Source organism: Oxyura jamaicensis, chromosome 4 (genome assembly GCF_011077185.1).
Source record: "Oxyura jamaicensis isolate SHBP4307 breed ruddy duck chromosome 4, BPBGC_Ojam_1.0, whole genome shotgun sequence".
NCBI lineage: Eukaryota > Metazoa > Chordata > Aves > Anseriformes > Anatidae > Oxyura > Oxyura jamaicensis.
In genome coordinates, this window is record NC_048896.1 from 84,147,865 (window position 1) to 84,172,966 (window position 25,102).

At 40.5% G+C, this 25,102-nt stretch overlaps 1 protein-coding gene across 5 annotated transcripts in view; it reads right to left on the bottom strand.

Moving 5' to 3' along the window:
* Positions 1–25,102, bottom strand: part of PPP2R2C (protein phosphatase 2 regulatory subunit Bgamma) — a 189,756-nt gene that overhangs the window by 130,603 nt on the left and 34,051 nt on the right. For 2 of the 5 annotated variants that reach the window (XM_035323770.1, XM_035323774.1), the window contains exon 1: positions 5,030–5,544. The exons of 1 other annotated variant lie outside the window; for it this stretch is intronic. In XM_035323770.1, coding sequence (XP_035179661.1) covers positions 5,030–5,099 — 70 coding nt within the window. In that variant the 5' untranslated portion in view covers positions 5,100–5,544. Of the gene's footprint in view, positions 1–5,029; positions 5,547–25,102 lie in introns of those variants that run through there. 2 more of the 5 variants (XM_035323771.1, XM_035323773.1) reach the window with 2 other exon arrangements.

Here is a 25,102-nt window from a genome sequence, read left to right on the forward strand (position 1 = left end):
ATTATATATATAATAGGTATATTGTATATATATACTAATTACAATATATATATAATACAATATTATATATATATATAATGTGTATGTATATATACATATATATATACATACACACATACACATACACCTATCAACATTTACAACATAAATCTTGAATTGCTGGAGGTTAAGGCAGAGGAGCTACCCCTTGCAGTTTTCTCCAGAAGCCTGTTCCCAGCCATTCTCAGAAGTAAGTGAACCAACTAGACTGATGGGGAGCCTGAGCCAGTAGAGCAGTACCTGTTCTCTGCATTCATCCAATATTCTCAGGTAGTCAGCTCTTATTCAAATTACATTTGAGATGTTTATGAAAGACACGTTCATAAATAAATGTCTTCTTAGCATATGAGAATGGATAATTTTCCTTAACTTTGATTAATGAAGAAAAGAGATACTAACTCCTCTAGTTAAGTGGAAAAAAGACCCTTAAATCTGTTTTCATTATCCACAGAGGATTTTTCCTTTAAAATCATTACCAAAAAACTCGCTATAATAAACGTTTTACATGGTTATGTTTCAATATGTTTTACACTGCACTGGTAATTCTCATTATTTTTCAAATATCACATCTGAGGGGGTTAATACACCATTAACATGATTAACTTTATAATAGAAGTTAAGCCATATGGAACCAATCTGCACCATTTGGCCATATAAATGACTAGATACTGAAGGTCAGCTTCTGCCCCACTGCACCTGTGCATCTTCCCCACCTTCCCTGGAACTTGCAGGCATAGACCAAGGCAGGAACCTGGCTCTCTCTGGAAACACAGAGGACAAGCAACTTCTTAATTCTTCCCAAAATAGGGACGATCCATGAAAAGGCAGGGGTGAATTGGTATGTCAGACATGTCTGCATAGAACCTGCAGTGCCATTACCACCAGAGAAGCATTTCTCCAGATACATTTAGGTTCATGGACATTAACCATGCTCATTAACACTGTTTCATAAGAAGGTGAGTGTTGTTCATTATTTATCTGCCAACCACTATACCTGTTAAAATTCAGAGTAGCTGAATCAACAGTATAATTAATTGCTCAAGGAAGCAGCACTGCCATTTCCCAAACTTCCTCCCTCTGCCCGGAGTACAATGACCATACCAATGACCATACCACACAACTGAAATCAGATCCTATGTGGTTGATCCCAAGGTCTCGAGACAGCAAAGCATGTCAGTAATACTGTTAATGTTAATGTTAATCTTAAGCAAAGGTAATGCCAAGGCAACCCTCAGACTGAAGGGCGCTCTCTGTCCCCAAAAGCATGCAATCACTTTCCCTCCTTTACGCCATTCCCCAACTCACTGTCCACTATTTTCTCACCACCTTCCCCAGCGGACTGCCTGCAAGCAAAGCTTGCATGTCTCCCATCCAGCCCATGTCCTTTGCCATGTTTCACTGTACCTCCCTGCTCTTCACTGTTGCTGGGAAGGATTTTATTAACGCCACACCTCCTGGTCAGACGGGGTGTGAGAGGCAACAAAGCTAAAGCAGAGCTCAGCAATGAATCACGAGACTCAACAGACATCGGAGGCCATCGAGCCCATCCTTTGCCCCTGGGGAGGATCAGCTCGCTGGATGTCACTTCTTACACACACCCACGTAACCTGCTTTCAAAGACTGCCAGTGACAGAAACTCCACAAGCTCCCGAGGCAATATATCCCAGTGTTTAACTATCTTTACATCAACAAGTTTAATCTCTTCTCACAGGTCACATTCTGTAGGCCTTGGGTCTCTCCTCCCTCTCTCTTTATGTCTCACCAGTTCTTTTTTGTTTTCACCACACAAACAACTCCAATTAAAGCAGTTCCCTCAAAAACCACTCTTGAAAACGATCATTGAAAAAGCTACTGCAGAGTGCTGCTGAAATCAAACTGCCTTTTTTCCATTGTGCAACTGTAGCATACTTTTAAGACTTACAATGACAAAATGATTCAGGTCCTGCTTGGTTTAAGTCCATTAATTTTATTGCTGATATGCACATGTAACAGGAGAAACAGGTCCAGGTACTCACTGCTGTCAATGGCTGCAATGCCTATTGCCAGAAGCAGTGCAACAATATCACACCATCAATCAAATTGAGAAACTTCTGAGATTGAAAAACAATTCAGGTTCCAATAGTCAAGGTAAGTTGCTACATAACCCCATGTTTGGTACATAGCCCCAGTGCTACCAAATAATGCCTGGCATACCAAAGAGATGAAATTCTCCTCTGCTCCGGTAAGCAGTCTGGTAGGAACACGCTAGGGCCACCAGTGAGAGCACCGGCTTGGCTCACAGCTGTCCTACACCCCGTGCATTCATATTGCACCTATGGCTTTTTTCTTTTTCTTTTATATCATTGAAGTAAAAAGAAGCGAAGAAATGAAGCAATACTGTAGTTAACCCACATCTTCTTGATTGTTGTTGGCTTTACTGTCCTCAGGGAACAGCCAGGAAAGAAGTGCATGTAAAGGTCAGAAACACCTCCTTCTGCTAGGAAATTTAGTCTGCTGCATGGAGCAGCAGGGATAGAAGACAACAACCCTTACCAAGATCTTAAACTCTGAAAGCAAAACAGAAAATTGTAATTATTCACAGACAAGAAATCAGTAACTTTTCTAATACACTTGACGAAATGTAAAGTATTTATTTGTTTTCAACAGTGGATTACAAAAGCTAAAAAAAAAAAAAAGGCTTGGGTTTGGTCCAAATAAAATGATTTTCTGATATAACAAAATAATGCATTACTGCCTGCCATATGGCATTGCTGTGTTTCTAGATGTACGTTGCTGTCATACGCACAGAATTAACATATGATAGGACCAAATACAAGGGCTGTGAAAGGACTTCAGGCCTTTGCAGATGAGAAGTGTTAAGGGCTGTTTCATGGAGACAAATCTTTATATTAAATAATAATAATAAAAAAGAACAAAGCACATTTTAAGCACCATTTTAACTTCCATATTCATTAAGTATTTTAAACAAAGTGTATCAATGAGAAATTCAGATTTGTGATAGTCTTCTAAGCAGAATACCTGAAGTCATCCCTAGGAAAATTGCACAAATAAACCCATTCCCTCATGATTTTCCCGGTGTTTTAAAAGGTGTGACAATCTCAGGTATAACAGATGTGAAGAATTTTATTACAGCTGGCCAGCTGAGCACTCCCAAGAAACATGGCACTAGTCAGAGCTGAAGAACTGACACTATTTTAATAACCTTTGCTATTGACAGTTTCCTACACATCGTCTACCTCAAAATCAACATATTTTGCAATAACTCCTGATCCCTGGGAAAATATAGCATGACATTGACATTCAAGGTATATTTTGACCCATTTCAGACAAGCCACTCCACGTGCAAGCATGGAAGAACATCCAGCCCTTCTGACCCAAACATCGAGTGAGGACAGAAAGTGAGAAAATCTCACACTTCAGTCAGGAGCGTGCCCCAAAATACTGAAAATCGCCATCTAACTTTTAAAACACCCACAGCATACAAAGGAGAAGATTGATTTGCAAAATCCACAAGGGATTCTTTTTCTCAGTTACAAAACTGACAGACTTGAAAGTCCAAATTTCCACATAGCCACACACGCACATTAAATATACATCTGAATCTCAACATGTAGCAAGTACACTGCAGTAATTACACAGTACATTTTGCAGAAGCAAACGTGTAAATTTATAAATTCAATAAATAGAAGACAAAGTTTCTTCAAATGTTCTCACAGAAGACAAGATCTCAAAACACAAAGCATCATTCAGACAAAAAGCATCAACTGAAAACTGAAAACAAATTAAAAAAATGCACAGAACCAGAGTGCAAAGGATGTCCTGGAGGCAAGATTATCAAACAATTACACCAGGCAGGGGTAACAGTTACACTACACAGCTTTCTCTGTTTTTCTCTAAAAAAATCTGTGTTGTGTTCCGACTCTGGCAAAATCACCCTGCTCCTCTCCACGTTCTAAAAAAATGCAAATCACCAATACTGAGAGCACCAGCTGATCGCATTTCGGGCTGCGGCATGGGAGTATTGAGTGACTGAGCGCTGATCAAATGACGACACAATCTGGAGACTGAGCCTCAAGTAGTGCTGGGTGACCCCCATGTTAAGTATGCTCATATTATATAAGCCTACATTGAAGTACTGATTCTGCTGCTGGAAAGTGGTGTTAAAACTCAGCACACGCAAATCCATTTGCCAAGTCAAGCACCTACAAATACATTTCTCCTGTGCAATCGATCCATCTCAAAATGGCCTGCTCTTAAACCAACTTTTTGGCATGGAAAACAGGATCTGTACCCGACCCAACCATTTCGCTTGTCTCAAGGTAAAATCTCTCAGCATTTAATGTGTGTCACCTGCTGGAAAAATCTTTTTTATGTAATAAACCAATAGCCATTGAATGACTTAAAATGAAGGAGCATTTTCTTCTCTCGTCCCTTGCACATGCACAGAGGATGGAAAGAAGGCAGCAGCATTTCAAAAGATTATGCATACACATCCCTTCTAAATTTATACAGTTCTCAAGGGAACAATCAACTCAGCAATGTCTGTGATGCTCAGGCTACAATTACCAAAATGAGATGCATAACCTTTATTACACCAACGAACAGTTAACTTTTCAGATTATTTCTTTCACTGCAGTGCTCTCAAATCTTTCATCTTTTTTAAGTAATCAGCTGCTTCCAGTCTTTCACACTGCAGCTCCTGTGCATTCAATGCCAGGTGCTGCACACCTCACTAGCACAAACTCAGCACAATGCAAGACCTTCCTTAGCCCATATAGTTTCATGTATCGCCGTAGCATGACAGAATGCCTTTGAGACTGAGCAGATTCAAACAGATCCTGTTGTTACATCACACAGAAAAACGCCTTGAAAGTCTGCTTAAAAAAAGAAAGAAACAAAACAGGAGCAGCCTACATCTCCAAACATGACAGTGCATTCCCGGCAGAGAATATGCAATGCAAGAAGAGAATAATGACAGTATTTCTGTTACCTTCAGTCACATAGTTGTGGTCTCGAAGAAAGCTGTGGTTAATTTTTCGTGTGTCCGTGTCCTCGCCCATTTACAGCAGGATTACTCAGCATGCCTATCCGCAGTGGACTGATAGCATCAGCAGAGGTCGTCACAAGAGCACCATCCATGCTGCCACTGCCTAGCAGAGGCGGAGAACACACTGGGCTACTGAGCACAGCATAATGAGAGCCAGTGATGCAGCACAGATTTGGGGGGTGAATAACGATCAAAAAAATAAAAACAAGAAAAAAAAAAAAAAGAAAGAAAGAAGTAACGGGAGGAAGACGGAGGGAGAAACGGCTCCAATGAATTAAGAATGCAGAAAGCCAGAAGGGAGCTTGCGTGAAGGGAATACAGGCACTTCTCCTGCAGTTAAAGAATAACCCAATTGTTTAGTCAGGTACTCCTTAAACAAGTGCCCACGCAGAGTCTCCTCCAAGCGCCTGCTGCTGGGGCTCCTGCCGGATGCTATGAAGTGGCAATCAGCGTACTGCAGCAAAAGCCGCCTGGAGAAGGTCTGTGCCTGCTGCTGCTGCTGCTGCTGTCATATGCCTGTGCTGCATCAGAGCAGGCCCCTCCCCGCCGCCTCTCGCTGCCCAACCGCGCAGGATCTGCATGTAGGAAAGTGAAAAATGAGACTGCAGGTAATTATTTTAGCTCTTCTGCTGCTAAGACGGGCACTGAAGAATTTAAGGGAGGGGATGCGGGGGGGAAAAAACTTGGAGCTGCTTAAATGGGTTTGCATCGACGCGTATTGCACGCTGACGGGAGGCCCCGATCCTGGGCTAGTCGATACTGTCGTATGCAGCAAAAGCAACAGTCGGTCACTGTCAGCCTGGGCAAATGTTACAGAAATTGCCAAATGCCTGTCCATGAAAATGGAATGCTTAGAGACCAGGCAGCCATTAGGAAAAAGTAAGGTAAAGTAACTGTGATTTATCTTTTCATTTTTGCCCATTTTGTAGATAAAGGACAAAATACAAAGTATGGACAAAAAAAAAAAAAAAAAAAGAGAGAGAGAGGGGGCCAGAAAACAATCTCAGTGGCTTCACTGTACTGGAAAGGAAAGCTGGACAAAGGGAATGTCTGCAGGTTTTGCCATTTTCTTAGAGATGCTCTTTTCATTCCTTGTATTAGCCAATCTTCCGGGAAAAGCCATGCTGAAATCTGTAAACTCAGGAATATGAAAAGAAGTAGAAGAGGAAAACTCTGCACTTGTTTTGTAAAATAAAGCTTGTTCGTCAGTGCTTGTGTTTAAATTAAGCAGTTAGTATCACATATATTAAAACAAAATTATTTGAAGTGTACAGACAAGCAGGTTCCTTGGACTTTCAGTTCCTGTTCAGGGATGTAGGAACTGTTGGCTGCAGAGGGCACGTCATCTGAAAAGGTATAAGCACCAGTGAAGGATGGAAATTTGAACAGAAGACAAATGGCTGCGTACCAAAGGCACTGTTACAGCAAGAAAAGGGAGTACATAGTCACAAAGCCAATTCTGAGGAGAGAAGGATGGTCCTGCAGTTTAGGCCCTGAACTTGAACGCAAAACACCCAGCTCAGTTGTCAGCATTACTACAGCTTTTTTTGTGTAATCTTGCACGGATGCTGTGGATTTGGGGGATTGGTCTTGTTTCTTTTTAAGGAAGCTAGCACACCTGGTTCTTGAAAGTAAACTCAAGTGCCTTGCTATTACTACAAAAATGGTATGAGACTGGAAAAAGTAGAGAACTATGTAAAGTACTGGCTGTAACAACTGTCCAGGGGTCAATATCTAATTTCAGAATGAGGAAATGTTGGGGGAGAAAGAAAAGTAGCAATGAAATGACCTTTCTGTTCTCATTGGTGGTGGAAAATAAAACAGAAACATCCTCAGCTTAGAAAGATTGTCAAATCTTCACCTCTGAAAAGATGGGAAAAGATATTTGGTCCTTGCACCTGTGTAGACCACATTTATTTACACGCAGCACCTCAAGGTGCCAACACCAGAACCACCATGTCTACACTGGCAGTACCAGCCAACGCGGTGGTGGAACATGGAGCTCTCCAGAGCCTGCCCAGTCAGTTGCTGCCTCTGTCCACTCCTGTCCATGCACAAAATCCTTTCAACCTCAGGATGTTCTCTCTGCTTACACATCGGAACCATCAAGTTTTCAAGGTTGTGCACAAAACCAATTCTCTTTTTCAGGTCAGAGGGAAAGCATGTCAGCAACGACACCAAACGAGCCAGTGCCTGCTAACTTGTGATCAGGAATGTTTTCTTTATGGACATGCATGGCCTGGTATGAAGCTGAAGCCTCGGGTACAGGGAAGTGTCCCAAAACAAGGATCCAGTCCTTCCAGAAGCTTTGGGCAGACTATTCTGGAGTCTAATATTCTGAATTTTGTACCTAGTTGTCAGAAGCGAGTACAGCATAAATAGTGGCTGACAATGCTACCTGCAGCTCAGAAAGTAACTGAGAGAGCCTGTAAATATAACAAATGGGAAAATATTCCTAGAAGTTGACAGAAATAAGAGAGGAAGCCTTGGAAATAGTGGTATTTGCTTTGTATAAAATGACCCTAATCTATCTGATAGAGCTGGTTTATTTTGTCCTTCCCTGATGCATTATCTTATTTTGGATTTGTTCTTGGAAAGACTAAAGGTTTTGTGAGCAATGCACACCACACATGAAATCCCGACTCCCTGAAGTCAGTGGTAAAGACTACAAGAAGCAAGTTTACACCCAAATATACAACACCATGGTTAGACCAATTTGAATCAAGAAGGCACTTCCCTTCAGCATCCATACAGCAGATATTCAAACTCTGGTTGTAGAAAAATAACCTAGATGCTTTTGTTAGGAACCTAAGCTTGCTACGTGCTCGGAGAAGCTTTGGGGGGGACAATTCAGGGCACTGGAGTCAGAAAATCTCTCTTTCTCCATTTTGTATAATGGCTGCTTAAGACGCCCACTCAGACACCAAGTTACAGTATCAGAGTGTGGGATTCCACTGTGAAGATGGCACTGAAATGTTCTTTTAGCAGCTTCCTCTGATTCCTCTGACAGCTGTAGCTGGAAGAAATGTCACCTTGCCAGGGCATTTGACCCCCAAAGTTAACCAACACAGTTGACTAAAAATGCATTGCATAATTTACATCTACAAACACAGAGAAAATGAACACGTTCTCTCCTTTCCATAAGAATGAATTATATACAAAAATATTATTGAAAATAAATCAGTAATAAATTACTTGAATGAGGTACAAAGTCTGAAAAAAGCCACACTGGTGGTGTGTGGAAACAAAAATGCAAATCATTTTTGTAAATACATCTAAATTTCTGTGACCAAAGCTTTTGCAATTTCTATAGCTCCGGAGAACCTCTCAACATAAGCTCAGCAATCACTGTTCCTCACATGTCCTCAGTCTGTTGAAATTTATTATTTTTATCGCCTACCATTTTAAGCCTTCCCCCCTGCCCTTAACTGTTAAGTGCAGTGTTTTCATTTTTTCCAGGAGCCAAGTGGACTTCTTTTTTGTGAAGTCAATGTAAAAACTCTCACCCAGAGATAATTTTCTCCTCTCACTATTTGAATTAGAGATGTTTAGAGACAACCTCCTTGGGCATTACATCAAGTTTACCTTGTTCCTCCCACTTTTACATTAAAAATCTCATAAGGAAGAATGGAATGAGGAGAAAGCCTTTAACAAAACTAACAAACAATATTCCCTGTGTGCATGCAAATGCTTTCCCCAAGATTATGAGCCAAATCCTTACTGTGTGGCAAATATTAGTTGTCCACCGACTTAAGTAGGTCAGTTCACGTGAGAAAGATTAGCAGAATTCTGCTCTAAATTTGCAGTGCAATGCAAATCTGTGTGACTACATTCGTGGATAACCTGCCATGCCATTTAAAAATGCGGCTTATAATCAATCCCAGTAACAACGTACATAATCTGGTCTGGTCAAAATATACAAGGAGAGGATGAGGGGAAAAGAACCTTTGATGAAAAATATATTAGTTATTTCACAGTATTTCAGTCCTCCTCATATAACATCCCACTAACTGAGCTGAATACTGTACTAACAGAAGTAAAGGTGCACCTTATCCTAAAGAATTTACAGGCAAACTACAAAATGGAAGAGCTAAGTACGGATCAGTCAGAGACATACAAGTAAACACTGAGTCAGTAATGAGGATGGCGGGCCTGGTTTTGAGCTTTCTTTAAAAGAAGGTCATTAGAGGCTTTGTGGAGAGCAGCAATAAACAAAACCTGGCTTCAAGAGGCTGAAAAATAACTCCATAACAAGAATAGAATGAGCTTAGAGGTAAAAGGAGGAAGACAGGCTGGCAGGTCAAGAGCTTTTTCTATTTTATTCCCTCCCCAAAGATGGAAAAGACTAAGTGTATTAAGAAGTGTTCTAGAGAGTGCAAGACGGTCTGAGAAAGTGTCAATAAAGAGAGATAAGGAGGAAAGTAAAAGACAAGAGCAGGCTCAAGACAGATACCAATACAGATTGAAGGTGTCGGTAAGAAAACAGAATAGTTAAAAGGAGGATAGCAAACAAAAACTGGATCTGTGCCAAAAGAAAAAAAAAAATCCTGTGGACTGGGAGAGAAATGAGGAAGAAACCTGTCAACCTCACTTTGTTACGAGTTTTGGGGTGAAGGACTGGAGAAAGGTGACGATGGAAAACAAGATGGAAAAATAAGAAAGGAAGGGTCCACGAATTGAAGCAGGAGGCAGCCAGTACCTTAAGAAAGAAATCAAAAATAGCAAAAACGTAAATAGGATTGAGAAGTAAGGCTGGATAACAGTGTAGTTTAGCTGGATGGTGAAGAAATTGAAACAGAAGAGAACAAACCTTGGCTGAACAATCATTGACCATGTTTGCTCATTGTAGTTCCATCAGGAAGCTCTGCAGCATGAGAGTGGGAAGAATTAGGTGTTTGAAAACAACTGGTCCTATGTGATACTGTCTATAAATACCTGGTGAACACATGGGCTTCCTGTTTTGCTCCTGCAGAACATTTCTGTTCTTCTCTTAAACACGTTCACACAAAGAGCTTCAATTTAGCTTTGTTAGCAACTGGTATCAGAGCACAACCTTTAATAATTTAAACTCTCAGTATCTGAAATAGAGCAGAGCAGTCAGTACTTCTTTTCCATTTTACTACCTCCCAGCACATCACAGTCTGAATTAGAACAATTAAGCTTGAACAGCAATTGAAAGAAAAAAAGTGGTTGAATACTTCAGTACTTTCTTTGTCTAACAAAACATCATACACAGATCATTCAGTAGTCCATTTCCTAAAACAGGATGACTTTAAATCAAATGGAACTGAATTTTGAATTGGCATTGAACTTCAAACTGATGGTTTTTGAAGAACAAGAGATTCAAAGTACTGTGAAGTTAAAAACCCTTAGAAGTTACAGATTGTAGCAAAAGCAGACTATCTTCTTACTTTAATGTTTGTGTAGTCACCTGAGTCTTTTTAGTGTTTTGACATAATTTGCTTCTAACCATATCCTAACAGCTGCAAATTGTATGAATCAGTACCAACTTTCTCTTCTCATCTTGAAATGGAACAGGATAACATATAGAATCAGTCAGCTACAGAAAAATACAATAAAATACTTAGCTAACCCTTTAAGTTTATATTTCATTGCAATTGAATTTGTTCACCAACAGATGATAATTATGAGCCAGATGCTTTCTTCCCTGTATTCATATCTAGTTTATGTACCAAGCTACTAACCTTGCCAATTAGGCCATTGGCACATTAGCTTGGCTTTTTCTTTATTTATTTTTAATGCCCAGGAAATTAAGATTATATAGTACAGTCATACTCCTGTTCAGAAATTCTGGAGCTCATTGTCTGCCACTCATCTGAAGGAGAAAACAAGGAATTAGCCTGTGACAGAAAGCTCCTCCAGCCTTGCTCAGCATGACAGAGGAAGGACTCTGAACTCTCAGCCAGGGAAAAGCATTTTGCAGGATAGCAAATACACTTCATCTGGGTTTGAGTAGTTTTACTTCTCACTGTTGGAGAATACTACCTTTAAAGTGGTGTTTTCCTCTGCTGTCTAATCCTCCTTTAGTACTTCCATCCAGAAGGAACATTCACTCCGGATCACACTCCCCTACGTGAGACAAGACCTACACTGCAAGTAGCAGTGGGAATACCCAGGCTCGCTTTGAACAAGTTAGATCTTAGAACCCTTCTAGCCCGGACAGCACAGACCTCTGCACGAGCTGTACGCCTTGGAGGGAAGTTACCCCAAGCTGATTAAAGTAGCAATGGTACAAACACCTTTCCACCTTCCCTCATTTTGAAGACACTTGAGTACATCTCATTACACGATGCCCATTCAGCAAAGGAATTAATCTAATCGCTTTGTTATATATAGCGATGAGTGTACCATAAATGATCCTGATAAGAGTTTGCATTAAAAATAAAAATCTGTACGCCCATGTATTTCTAAATAGCCCTCTTTATATTTCTTGTCTAACAAAGACAAATATAAGATACAGAACTATTATACGATTTCATTCTTAATTCTTTGAGAGCTTAAACAAAAACAGTTACTGCCAAAAGTTAACATATAAAAAGTAATAAAAGACAAATCGTATAAATCATAACCCTCGAGTAAAAAGTAAATCATCATCTTACGCTAGCAGCTCTGTAGTAACTGGTCAGAATCTTTAAATTTATAGTCTTTCATTTACATTTCAGTATGCGCTCTTTGGTTACTAATATGTTGAATTGAATATTTAATATTGAAAATGATGAAGTAGCCCAACAATGTTGGAAAACCTAATAGCTACTATCACAACTGGAAACTACCTTATTACTCACAAAGGGGCAGCTTCTTTAACATGCTACCTTTTGCCATGTTAAACCTGAAAATAACACCACCCCAGAAGAAACAATTTATTTTTAGCCAATATACTCTAGACACAGAATAAAACTGATGCTTCCCAGCACCTGGCAATTTTAGAAAGCAAGCAATTAAAAATTACCACCAAGAAATTTAAATAACAGAGCCAGCCTTCCCTGAACATCCTTCACCCTGCCTGTTCCTGTGAAGGCTGCATGAGGATCACCATTTTGAGGTGTGCAGAGGCAGAGCACAGGGTGAACCCAATCCACAGCACGCACACGGTTTTCCACATGGCAGCCAGCAGTTCTGCTCTTCTCTTTTTCAGGGGGTGGTGGTGATGGCAGAGCTAACCGGCACGTGCCTAACGTAATGGTCTTTTTCACAACTGAGAGAATGCAGCCAGGCTATCAGGACGTGGTGGGTCCTGTGAGAAGTCCCCTTGAGACAGCGCCAGGATGGTTGCCCTTTGCTGTGACATCCCTGTGCCCAAAGAACGCACTCCCCTGTTATGCCAGCTCCCCTCTAGGGCCACTGTCTCATGCCAGCAGGGAAGGGGCAGGGTCCCCCATCCTGTCCCAGCAGCTGGGTACACCGCAGCCCTCTCCAAGCTCTGCAATGTCACATTAATACCATCTGGCAACCCTGCACTGGGCACTGTGTGCAGGTGTTTCCCTCAGTGAAAGGAAGAAATTGGAAAACTAAACAGTTTCTTGTCTGCTGGCTTAAGGCTGCTCAGAGAAAGCCAGCAGTGGAAGAGCAGGAGCTACCAGGCAAAAATTAGTGTCTGGCAAGGGGGAAAAGTGCCCAGAGTCCCAAACCTGGTGAGCTCACAGCCTTGGACAGCACCAAATACTATATTAGAGAAAACAACCACATCTTTGCACCAGTCTTCTGTGGTTTAAAATCACGTCTAATATCAGCAGAGGAGTGCCAGGAACAGGTTAACAAGGGCATGGAGAAATTACCGTCAACACTAATGGAGTGAGCTGTGTGTGCTCTAGGGCCAAGTTTTTATTTGGCAGATTGAAGAACACCATAGCAGACTCCAAAAGGGTCTAGGTTTCACTGGAGAAATGGAAAGCAAAGATGCAAAATTACAGGGGAAGGAAAAGCAGAAAGAACTGGTGAGATGCCAAACAGAGAAGCTGGAAATTCTCCCAAAACTTACTAATTTGGAGATGAAGCCTATTAAGTGACCACAGCAGGAACAGGAAGAGTGGTCCAAGAGAAAGCACAGGACTGGGAATCAGAGACCAAGACTTTCAACAGAAGTTACTGCACTCCCAACAATTCCTCAAATGGAAAAACACAAATATATAATACACACATACATATACACACACATATGTATCTTCTAAAAGAGAAGCATATTATACATTTTGAAAATTGAGTTTAGTTTTATAAATACTTTACACCAACGTTCATTAACTTACGTACTTAGAGCATCACTTGCCTGCTGCCTCATACCTAGTACGTGAGGCAGCGTGCACCTTGCTGCACTGCCTGGTGCGTACTGGACACTTCCCTTCTAAAGTGATGCCTGTGACAGCATCTTCTCTGCAAATTACCCTACAACAGCAATTCACTGCTACATTCTACTGTTGTGAAGGGGAGAAAAACTGCTAAGATGCATGCCTCTGCATGCAATCCTACATTTTCATGATCAAACTAACATTGTTATTCCATGCTTTTATCCACATAAAAAGCAGGAAATCTGCCCACACCACTTACAACTGATTAACCTGCAAAGCAGGAATAAGTTGTAAGAAGGACAGGTCCTGCTGGAAGGGGCTGGAAATCATGAAGGGAAGAAGTTTCAGCAACTGCTCCTGATCACAAGGACAGATGACAGGCAGCGCAGCACAGCGTTGGAGGTTGCTGACGGGCACTGTCATGGCAGTGGAGCCTCAGGAGCTGAAGTGCACGTGCCTCCGCAGTGCTTCACCCAGCACACAGCCAGACAGGCTCCCAGGGGAGACCCTCCAGTCCACAACCAGCCAGGGCAGCAATTACAAACCAACTTCATACTCTAAGATCTACACACCGAATATCTCCATGACTGTCAGGCTCTGGACTAGGGCGTGAAAAAGAGGCAAACAGAGAACCTGCAAATATGCACATGCTGCGAATAAATATGAATTGCCACTCAGAGGCTGAAAAGATGGTCCTGAAAAACACAGAACAGAAAGTGGCGTGAAAAAGGAGTTTTCAGCAGAAGAACCAGTACTGACAGAACTAAGACACTGCATGCATATTTGTGCAAGAAAGAAATGGGAGGAGAGGGAGGAAGCGTGGTAAGAGCAGGATGCAAACCCGCACGGCTGGTCACGTTCATGCTTCCTGACTGGCAATGGATTCCCAAAACATTGGGAAAGGAAAGCAGTTTCTAAAAGAGCTTCCAAAAGCAGCACTCCGAAAGGATTCAGAGTTCAGAGAAGGGCTATGAACGTGATTAGGGGACTGGAGCACGTGTTATACGAGGACAGGCTGAGAGAGCTGGGCCTGTTTAGCCTGGGAAAGAGAAGACTGAGGGGAGACCTCATCAATGTGTATAAATATCTGAGGGAAGGTTGTCAAGAGAATGGAGCCGGTCTCTTTTCAGTTGTGCCCAGCAACAGGACGAGAGGCAACGAGCACAAACTGAAGCACAGGAGGTTCAGTCTCAGTATGATGGGACGTTACTGTGAGGGTGACAGAGCACTGGGACAGGTTGCCCAGAGAGGTTGTGGGGGTCTCCTTCTGTGGAGATATTCAAACCCCACCTGGATGCCATCCTGTGCAATGTGCTCTGGGTGATCCTGCCTAGCAGGGGGTTTGGACCAGATGATCTTCAGAGGTCCCTTCCAACCTCAGCCATCCTACGATTAAGCTGGTAAGATACAGAAATCCTGGACAGATGGAGCTTGAACAATTTAAACAGCAAAAATTAAGAGAAGACACATTAAACCAGACATAACTAGACAAACTTTTTACTCAAGACCAGGAGAGAAAACAGAGGAAATTCTTTTAAATATTATGACCTGCCATAAAATACCAGAAGTTGCCTGAGAATTTGTAAAATTATCAAAACTATTTTTGAGACTTAAGCAAATTAAGGATCAAATCAAATCAACACATTGTGTTGGCTTTCACATTAAAAAGCAAACCACAGTCACTCTTCTTAACATTTTGCTAATTCAAAACTGGAAATATTTCTGGAAATAATCATTCAGGAACGCTTCCAGCACATGACAAGTCTATTAAACAAAATCAGCATAGAGGATCATTTATTACTGTCTTTGCATTCTACACACAATCACACTAAGATGACAACTTTGAAGGGAACTTAGCCCAAAAGACTATGCTCTTCACAGGGCTGGAGAGAAACGACATGATGTGTGACATGACATTCCCCCCGCCTCCTCCTTTTCACCAATGACTTTAATTAATTCAGAGAGCTAAAGCGCAAAGAGCTTTTCCTCCAGAATTTCTTCACACCACAAAGCGTAGTTATGTATTTCTCTGCTCTACAACAACTGAGGAGCACCGGAATCTGGCCATTTTGGGGTGCCTGCACACCCCAGCCATGCTGAGCCTGTAAGAAGGAACTGCTGCAGAACAGAAAGGCTGTTCTACAAAGCAATACAGCACTATATTTTTTCTGATACCATTTTTTTCAGATAAAATTTACTGTAGGCACAGCCTGAAAATAGATGTAATCTCTCAAATTTAAAAAACAACAACAAATTGCATCAATATAAGCAATGATTTTGTTATTAGACTCTCGTCCAGATCATCCAAATATTTAAGCTACAGTAGCATCTGAAGCACCTGCTGCAAGAGCTGCAGTCTCTGAAATAATACTCACCTGGTAAAACAACAGCTAAAAATAAATTTAAGCTATTAAATGCACAACAAAAGCAAACAAAATACAGCTATCAGATATCAAAAAAAAAAACAAAAAAAAAACATAAGCATTCCATGCACTAATAAAAAAAAGTTTGTAAAAATAAAGCTAGCACTGAATGGAAATAGAATTTTGTGAGGCATGCTTAAGGCCAAATTTTGAGGGCATTTCACATAATGAAACTCTAAACTACATTGCAGTAATCAACAAATGCACCTATATGTCATGTTCCACTTCTGGCCACCTTTATACCAACAGCAGAAATCAAATTCAGAAAAAGAACAAATCACAGAGGTGATTTGGCATTGGAAATGGATAATTACAAGGTAAACAATGACTGCAGACAGCTCCTTATAGGAGTAAGTTGGAAGGAATATAAGCAGAACCGTCCAAAGAAATTATTTGTATTACACACAGTGAGTGCAAATTAAATAAAGGAAACTACCCGTTGCTTATTTTGAACAATGCTTACAAGGGTGGGTATAGCTGGAAAGCAATTTATTGATTTTGCAACCTAATGAAAGGACCAAGCACCTGCAAATTAAGGGTTGCAATGAAAACAGAAGAGGTGCCTGGCCCCAGGAGGATCTGGAAATGCCGGGTGAAGTGCTTCACCTACCCAGCACAGAAACTGACAGCAGAGGAGGGGCTCGCTGGCATGTGCCAGCTGAAAACACTAAACACAAAGACAATCCCTTCCAGACCTTTGATGTCTCAGGTAAGGTCACAAAGGACACATGCTTATTGATGTAATATCTTGGTGCCACCAAAAATTCCATGGAAACTGGAAGACAGTCTCACCTTATCATACAATAGCATGCTGATAACTCGTATGGGAAATCCAGTATCATTTCATTTTGTTTGAGAGAATTATATTTGGGATATGGGCATTTACCATACCTCCTGCTGAAGTTGCATCAAGTGGCAACAACAACAAAAAAATTGTATTTGTGGAATAGGAAATAACCCCAACTGAAAAGAACAAAAATCTGTGTTTTAGTGATTTAGATGCTCACCTTGGGCAAGGGAAATTTCAGGCTCTACCCAGCTTTATAATAGAAGGAAGAAACTAGAGCCCTCAGGCAGCGCCAGTCAAAACACCTTTAGTAGGTCTGCTAAGCAGACAAGCCCTACCATGTCACAGAATCATTAAGGTTGGAAAAGACCTTCAAGATCATCTGGTCCAGCCATACCCATATGCCACCAGCCACTCCAACAAAAGGAGGGGAGTGGTGGCTCCTTAACCATACAATTTTTGCTGAACTCCACAAAACTGTATTTAAGGTTACTTACAGCCAGATAAGGACTAGCCCAGTCACCGTGCAGGCATAACTGCTAGACCTTAAAATATCCTCAGACTGTAACAGAATGAACTAATTTTAACTAATGAATTGCTGAGCCAGCACAATGAAAAGAACAGAACATGGGCAAAGTAATGCAATAACAGTATGGTTACGACAATTATAAATCAAGGGAAAGAGAACGATGGTTCCATGTTTCAAGGAACAGCTCCCCGGGGAGGGTCGAGGAAGACCATCTGCGAGATGGACACCGTGCCCAAGGGCACTGTGACCAGTGATCTGATCACATCGTGACCTACCTCTGTGCCTGCCTGCTGTCCTTCCTTGCTCTGATTACCCCACCGCTGCAGACCACCGAGTCTTAGCTGTGCTGCTGGTTGTCCATAAATACTGCCAACCAGTACAAGCTGTTAAAAATCATATCTACCTCCTCATATAACCAATCTCTGTTCTTGCCAGATAACACCGTCGCACAACCATTCCACAGAAGCTAACCTATACTAACCTAGTGTTAAAAACAAAACAAAAAGAAAATACCATTGCATTTTCTGTTGGGCTAAATGCGTGCATGCAAGAAATGCTCTGAGCCTGGGCTGAGCTTCCAGGAAAACTCACTGCTTAGTTTCAGAAACTGCGTGGAGCTTCAGTACGGCCTCACCAGCTAGCTGCTCAGGTCATACTATTCTAGGCTTCTGCCCACCAAAAATGCAAAGCGTTTAGCAATTTTTCAGATCTCAATGGGAGCAATCCAGTAAATTCAGCCATTTCCACAAGTAGGCCAGCAACAAGCTTGATGATGTTTGTATGTATCACATTTGTATTTAAGCACACACCTAAGCCCTATTAAGGACCCAGCTACAAATCTCATTCTAACATCAGTTAAGCTTGTAAAAAACTTTAACCAGATGAAATTAGATTATAGAAGAGCCTTCAAACTAAGATGCGACACACAGCTCTGGTAGTATGTATATTGCACAGTTCTATTTAAAGAAGCTTAATCTAAAAATTTTCTTGGTAACACACTTAGCAGTTTAACTTCTATGACTCCTTTAGGCAGTAATTAAGAGTGGCTTCTTAATTATTCAAGTTATCTATAATAAAGCAGGAAGATTTATCTTTGATTTGTGCCAATGTGACCAATGCAAATAAGCATTTCACACTCAACAGAAAACACATGAATAAACCAGTAATTTAATACAGCATTATTTCAGAAGAAGCCCAGTAAACTATCTACCTATACGTATGGATAAGTAAAATAGAAATCACAAAAGCCATTTAACCTCAAAGTTTAATTGAAGATTTTTAGGAATGCTGTAGCCATTCTCCCTTTCTACAGGCACACCATTCACCAGCTAGCTGTGCATGGTGATTGAGAGGCTGAGACACAGAGGTTCAATCCCTGCTTAAAACTTCTGAAACAACCCTTCAGAACTGCCATCTTGCTCCTCTCCACTAGCTGAACTGAAGCAGGGTTTCACCTCAGAGCCTGTGGGGAGAAAGACCCCAAATGGGATGAAGCAATGGCTGCAGCCCCACAGCTCGGGGATCTGAGGGTGTCCCACCAGCGCCTTGCTCAGCCGCACACCCTCAGGAGCCCCCGCATTGTGCTCAGACAGTTTGAAACATTGAGATTTCAACATTTCCTCCATGTTGTGTTTTCCTTGTAGCACAACACCAAAATCACTCACTTGCTAAAGGCCTGATACTCTGAGAGCCCCAGATGTACCACAGGCAGGCACTGGGTGCTCTCTGAGCTCAACTTCACCCATTGGCAGCATGACCCTGACCACCAGACGCTCACTGTAACAGGGATTTACTAACTAACATCTCACTTTACTGGAAGTGATTTCCTCTAGCCAAGCCTCCTAAATGTCACATTTTTGAAAGCCTACCATTTTTTTTTGGACTTTTTGCGTGAAGCAAGGTTCTCTACGACTTCGTATTCTGAGGAAAAAAAATAATAAACTTTTAATTTCACCATTTTGAAATTCTGCATTTTGATGGCATGCAAATCAGAGTGAAACACACAAGTTGTAATGTAGCATTTCCGTATTTCACCACGTTATGCTAATTTTCCAAAAAGGAAATAGTCCAGAATCAACTGGAAAGGCATGTTTAATCAGGGTTAAAATGTCAATTGTGCTTCAGAGTGTGGAAAGTTTTATAAAATGGCAACTCACCTTTGAGGTGACAACAATTAGAGAAAGAAGCAAGTAAAGAAACCCAAACCCTCTGTAAGCTACCAAAGCTGTGAGGTTGTCCATTCACAGCTTCCAACACCAGGAACAACAAAGTGAGTACAACCAGAAAGCACAGGCTGAGAGCACAGCGACTGATTAAAGAGGCTAAATCACTCCAGCCCTTGGCAATAACTGCTATTACCACATAGCTGGATTTCTAGGCAATTGCTGAGAAAAATGCAATCAGAACTAGTATCTACGTTACATTTCATGGTTACCTCATTAAGATTTTTTATTCACACTTGAAAGTCTTATTTTTGAGATCTGACCACACCAGCCATTGCTCCTGCTTAAAATACTGTAAGTCTATGAGGTCTTTAAGGCTTTACAATGACATCACTCAAATACTGAGATCTGAATTCATGAAATGGTGATGGCGTTCAGTTGTAACCATAACCAAATGAAGGGAAGAGTTTATAATACCAAATAACAGAAGAGTTCTGAGAAGCAGCGTATGATCTTGAAATAAAACAGAGAGAACACGTGGAAAAAAACATGGTATTTTCAAGTAATGGTATGATCCATGATTTCTTCTACTTTTAGAAACTTGCCTTCCTTTTCAACATCACCAGTCCCCAAAGTCAACACTTTGCAGCTGTGGGAGAAGGTACATGACCCAGCCCCCAGTTATTCACTGAAATAGCTGGAATTTGTCTGATAACTCTAAGACCACCTTCTTACAGGCAAAGTTCAAGAAGAAAAGAGCAGGTAAACATATGATGGCAGATTTTGAAATAGTAACAAAAGGATAAAAAAGGAACAAAAGAAACGCAATTCTACATTTCATTTAACAATCAGATTCCCACACAGTCACTTCACCACCACATACAATTTGTGAAGATGGCAAATTTGTCCCAACCTCTGCTCTGCAACTGGGCTGTCCTAAAGCTTGTCCATACAAGTAAGCATCAGCTGCATCCTGTAGGAAAGCTCCGGCCAGCGTAGGTTCACAGCTTTGGGACCAGCTGGCTTTGAGGACAGCTGGGTGTGCCACACGAGCTACCAGAGGATGCAGAGTCACTCTCCTCCCTTCCCTTTCCTGGCTTTGGGGGCTCTCCCCTCCTCCCCACCTTTTCTTACCTGCCATTTCTGTTGCTCCTGAATTAGCACTTTCCTTCCACTTCAAGATCAGTTGGCTTATTTCTCTCTCCCTCACACACACACACTAACATGAAAACTAAAAATCTTTGAAGTCACATATCATGAGAAATAGTTCTTCTAACAGAGGTTCTGCTAAATTAGGTTGCTGCCACCACAGCAGAGTCTCAGCCATTCAGGAGTCTCACTCGCTCCCACTTCTTTCTATGGTGAAGAGCTGTTACTATTGTATTTACTGCATAGAACCTGTTTGGAAAAAAAAATAATAATCCAATTAGAGATGGATTCGCAACAAGCTAGACTTTGACCCTTAGTTTTGACTTTGCCTGTCTTTTGTTTGTTTGTGAGGCCCTGTAATTGTTTATATTCAATATAAATTGAATCTGCAGCATGCAAAACCTGGACTCTGCAGACTCTGTAGGTAACCTAGGGTTAGAGGTTAAAAAACATTGACATCATGACAAATTGCTGTAATTTGAAGAATAATCTGAAATCCTGCTGGGACACAATTGAGTCTGTGAGCCTAGTTGTTAATGATAATAAAAGCTGACATAGTAAAAATGGTAAAATTAAAGAGAACACCCAGTAATATAAGTGCCTCCAGCATATGACATTGACGATCCAGTTAAGAGGGCTGGTAAAAATCTCGTTGGCAAGTATCTTAATGCTCCGTTTCCAGTTTCAGGAAGCTCCACTTGTTTGGGGAAACACAACAACTGTGGGCTTTTGTCTTTTCTTGCTTACATGCTATCTGTTTGTTATCACTTCCAAAACATGCAGTTTACATAAGGACTTCAGTAATGCAAGGTCATAATTCTGCCTTCCTGATTAGCTTATATCTATGTAGCAACAGATAAAAACTGTATTTTTAATGTATTACACCCATGATACCCTTCTCCGTGTCTTTGACATATCATAAACCAGCTGGCAACATAAAATATAAATTGGCTAGCAATAAGAACAGATGAATCATTAATTACTCTGTACCAAAATGAGAAAGATCAGTTTTGCAGTATTAAACGGCATGTGTAGCTGGTAATTAAAAAATATATTAAAAAAAAGATCTTGATAAGCATTATTTAGAAAACTATTACATATTGCTATTTTAAAATATTAATATTTCTCAGGCAGAATTTTAAAGTCTACGTTACTGGGATTTGCTTTGGCTTTGCTTCTTTATTTATTACTCTTGACCAATACCTAGATATTATGGACTACTGCATATCTTTATAACATTGTAAGATTTTCATTAAAATTTCATTCTGAATTGTACTTTTCACAGGCCTCACACTTCAGCTTATCATTCTCAGCTTTGCAGGATCAGGTGGTAATGTCTTCTCACAAAGACAATTTAGAAGACAAGTAAACCATATGCTGCTAATGGGAGAAACAAAACAAAAATAAAGCTCCCTAGACTAAAGCAAAGAGAACTGTGACATCTCTTCTTCTGATGGTATGGTCAAATGGGGTAGAAGGTGGTCACATCAAGAATTGCCTGTACAATTGGAAAATGAATACAAGAGAATAGGTAGATCAGCTAAACCCAAGAAACCACTTGGATTTGCTTCAGAGGTGCAGGAAGACTCAGGATCCATCCTTTGGACTGGATGCTGTGATGAAGTCTACACAGTAACACCACCGACACTGGCTTGTTTCCAAACCTTTTCCAGCTTAATCCTTAAAACAAGCACTCAAAATTGAAGATTGCAACGTTAAAAAATGTTCTGTCTTTATTGATAATTAGCAGCCAACTGCTACTGCTACCCTATCTTATCGTATAGAAAATGAATGCAATTGATCTCTACCTTTGAATGGCAAATCGCATTTGCAATTATTTCCAGGGTGTGTTTTTTCTCCCCCCCCACCCACTTTTTTAAAAAAAAAAAAAACATGAATGAAAGCTGTGCATGGGGATCAAAAGCTGCACGCTCAGCCTGTTATATTCATCCAGAGGATTCTGAAGGCACTGACTGGTACACAAAAATCCTGTATTCTTTGAGACACTTCTACATTGTAGGTGTCATTTTTGATTACTACTTAATCGAATAAGTTATTACATTTCTACTTATTTTCTTATATATTTAGCTTATTCTCATCTGCTAGGTAGCTTGTTCTCATCAGCTAATTTCTCCGAAGATCTTGTCTTCCCTCTCCTCTTTCCACATCCAGCAGCTTCTTAGTGACACCTGCCAAAGTAAGCATCCAGGCTGAGCTGATCAATTTTCTTCTTGTGAAAATAGGATTTTTTTTATTATTATTTTTATTTTTTTTGATGAAGTAGGGGCCAAAAAGGAAATGGCTTCCAACTGCCCATCTCCTGAACAAATAGGGGAAATGCTGTCCAAACCAAAATATTTGCAAATCATGTTTTCCTTCAGGGCACACAATCCAGCCATATCACAGCAGCTATGGAAAAGCAGCAGGAAGCCCTTCACTGGTGTGAGACACGTTGAAGAAACAGTTCAAAGGCAACTTCATGAAAGCCATGAGTCCGCAGGATAAGCTGAATGCTCATTTCTTCACCCAAAGTGCTGTCATTGATCATGAGGCTGCCCAATTGGTATCTTTGAAGTGCTGCAGGCTCTTCACAGAGATAATAAATTTCCTCCACTCAAAGTGTTTAAGAGTTCCAGGTTCAAATTTTAAAGTAATATTCCAAGAGGACTATTTCCAATCTAGAAATTGGAAAAAATGTCAGAAAAATGTTGACAGTCATGTGTTGTGAATTGTATTCAAGCACACAATTAATTAGAAATGAAAACTGATCTCACTGAGCACTACAGGAGACGGGAAGCAGACCTAGTTATTTGGTTTGTCAAGAGAAGGTGAATCACATTACTCAATTTTAATTTTCACTAACAATAAAGTATTCTAAATACAAACTTATTTTAAAAACATGCCACAACAGAGCAATCTTAATTATACAACGGTGATATGTGCTTTGTCCTACCTTTTACGTGGGATTTTTGCAGCACCTTGTAACCAGGCTTGAACTGGTTTTGTCACTAAAAAGCAGCACTATGCAAACAAACAAATCGAAGCTCCACACTGATCCCCGTCCCTACTTCCCATGGACCGTCACAGACTTCACAAAGAAGTCCCTCGTAAAGCAGGCTGATTTTGTTGGAACTTTTGCACAGATCAGATTATGCAAGGCTGGGGCCCTGCTTGCTTTGTTCTTGTATGAATGAGCATCTGCTTTGGCACACTTGGCAATAAGCCCACGTTTCTAAAATTCAAGTGTTTTTCTGGGCACATCCCCAGCCCCTTGAAAAGAAACAAAGATGGAAAAACTGCAGAAGAGTGACATAGATCCTTACTTCAACGCTATCGCTGTTTTTTGCATATATCATAGGTTCTTAGATAAAATGTAAAATTTATAAATTTACTCCTCCCAAACTCATCAAAAACCACAACCAACTCTGGAACACAAATTATGCTCAATTCAACTGCACACTACAGCTTAAAGGAGAATATCCAGCATGTAAATGGAAAAAAAAAAAAAAAAAAAAAAAAAAACTTTACAAAGACATTTTAAGAACCAAATCATAATGCCTGATGAAAGACAGAAAAATTCTAGCAAGCAGTACTGTATTTCCACAGAAACTAGGTACAAGTCCAAAAAAAAAATGGAGCTAAAAATGGATGCCACAAACACATAACACAAGGTCTCATGAGTATTTTTGCAGACTTGGTATTAAGACATTAGGGCATCTAAGGAAGCAGCTAATCTTTACTACACCAGCAGATTCTCTCTAATCTTGCCTTTCTGACTTTCACATCTTGTTCCACGTATTAGCAATTAGAATATATTGAAGAAAATACATAATCACATTAATGTAAGTATATAATAATATGAAATGTATATAATAAAGGAAAAATAACTCTAAGTTTTAACTATTTTTGGAAAGTTGAACAAGAAACAGATGAATACATCTGATATTTTCTAAAGAAGATTCAGAAAAAATGAGCCATAGAAGCATTACTCTTGCTTAATAAGAGTACTTAGGTATTCCAGGCTTCATTGCAGAGGTTACACACACAATAAATTTAGATTTTCTAACCACCTCAACCACCTATGCCCCTGGATTTATAGTTCCCACTTGGAACCTAAAGAATGAATAAAAAAGCCAGAGCAAACCATGACATGGCTTTTTCATGACACACCAGCACATCCATGAAATATTAAACAGCTCAACAGAACAACTCAGAAGTTATTTTCCATTCTTAATGCAAACACCGCAGTTTTAGAAAGTGGCTGCCTCCAGGTTTCAAAGTGAGCCTGACAACTCACAGCCTAGGGGTGAGGCTCAGCTTTTATTAATCCAAGGAATGCCTCTTACCCCAAATCAGCTGCACTTTCGGAAGGCTGAGGAGAAATCATTTGAACACCACCATCAATATTTAACACCATATGAAACTTTATCTTCATATTAAAACTGGGCATATAAAACTGCACATGGGAGGCAAAAAGGGCATTATTTCATAGTGTTGAAAAATTTGAGATCTGTGTTACATCCATACATTTGGAACTTGGCTTTTATAGCTTCTAAATTAAACAGTGGCTTGTAAAATGACTGGAAAATGCAGGTTTTGGGGACAAATCGGGAAGGAACAGCTCTCAACTGTCAGGACTAAAAATAGATTTCAACAATTTGTG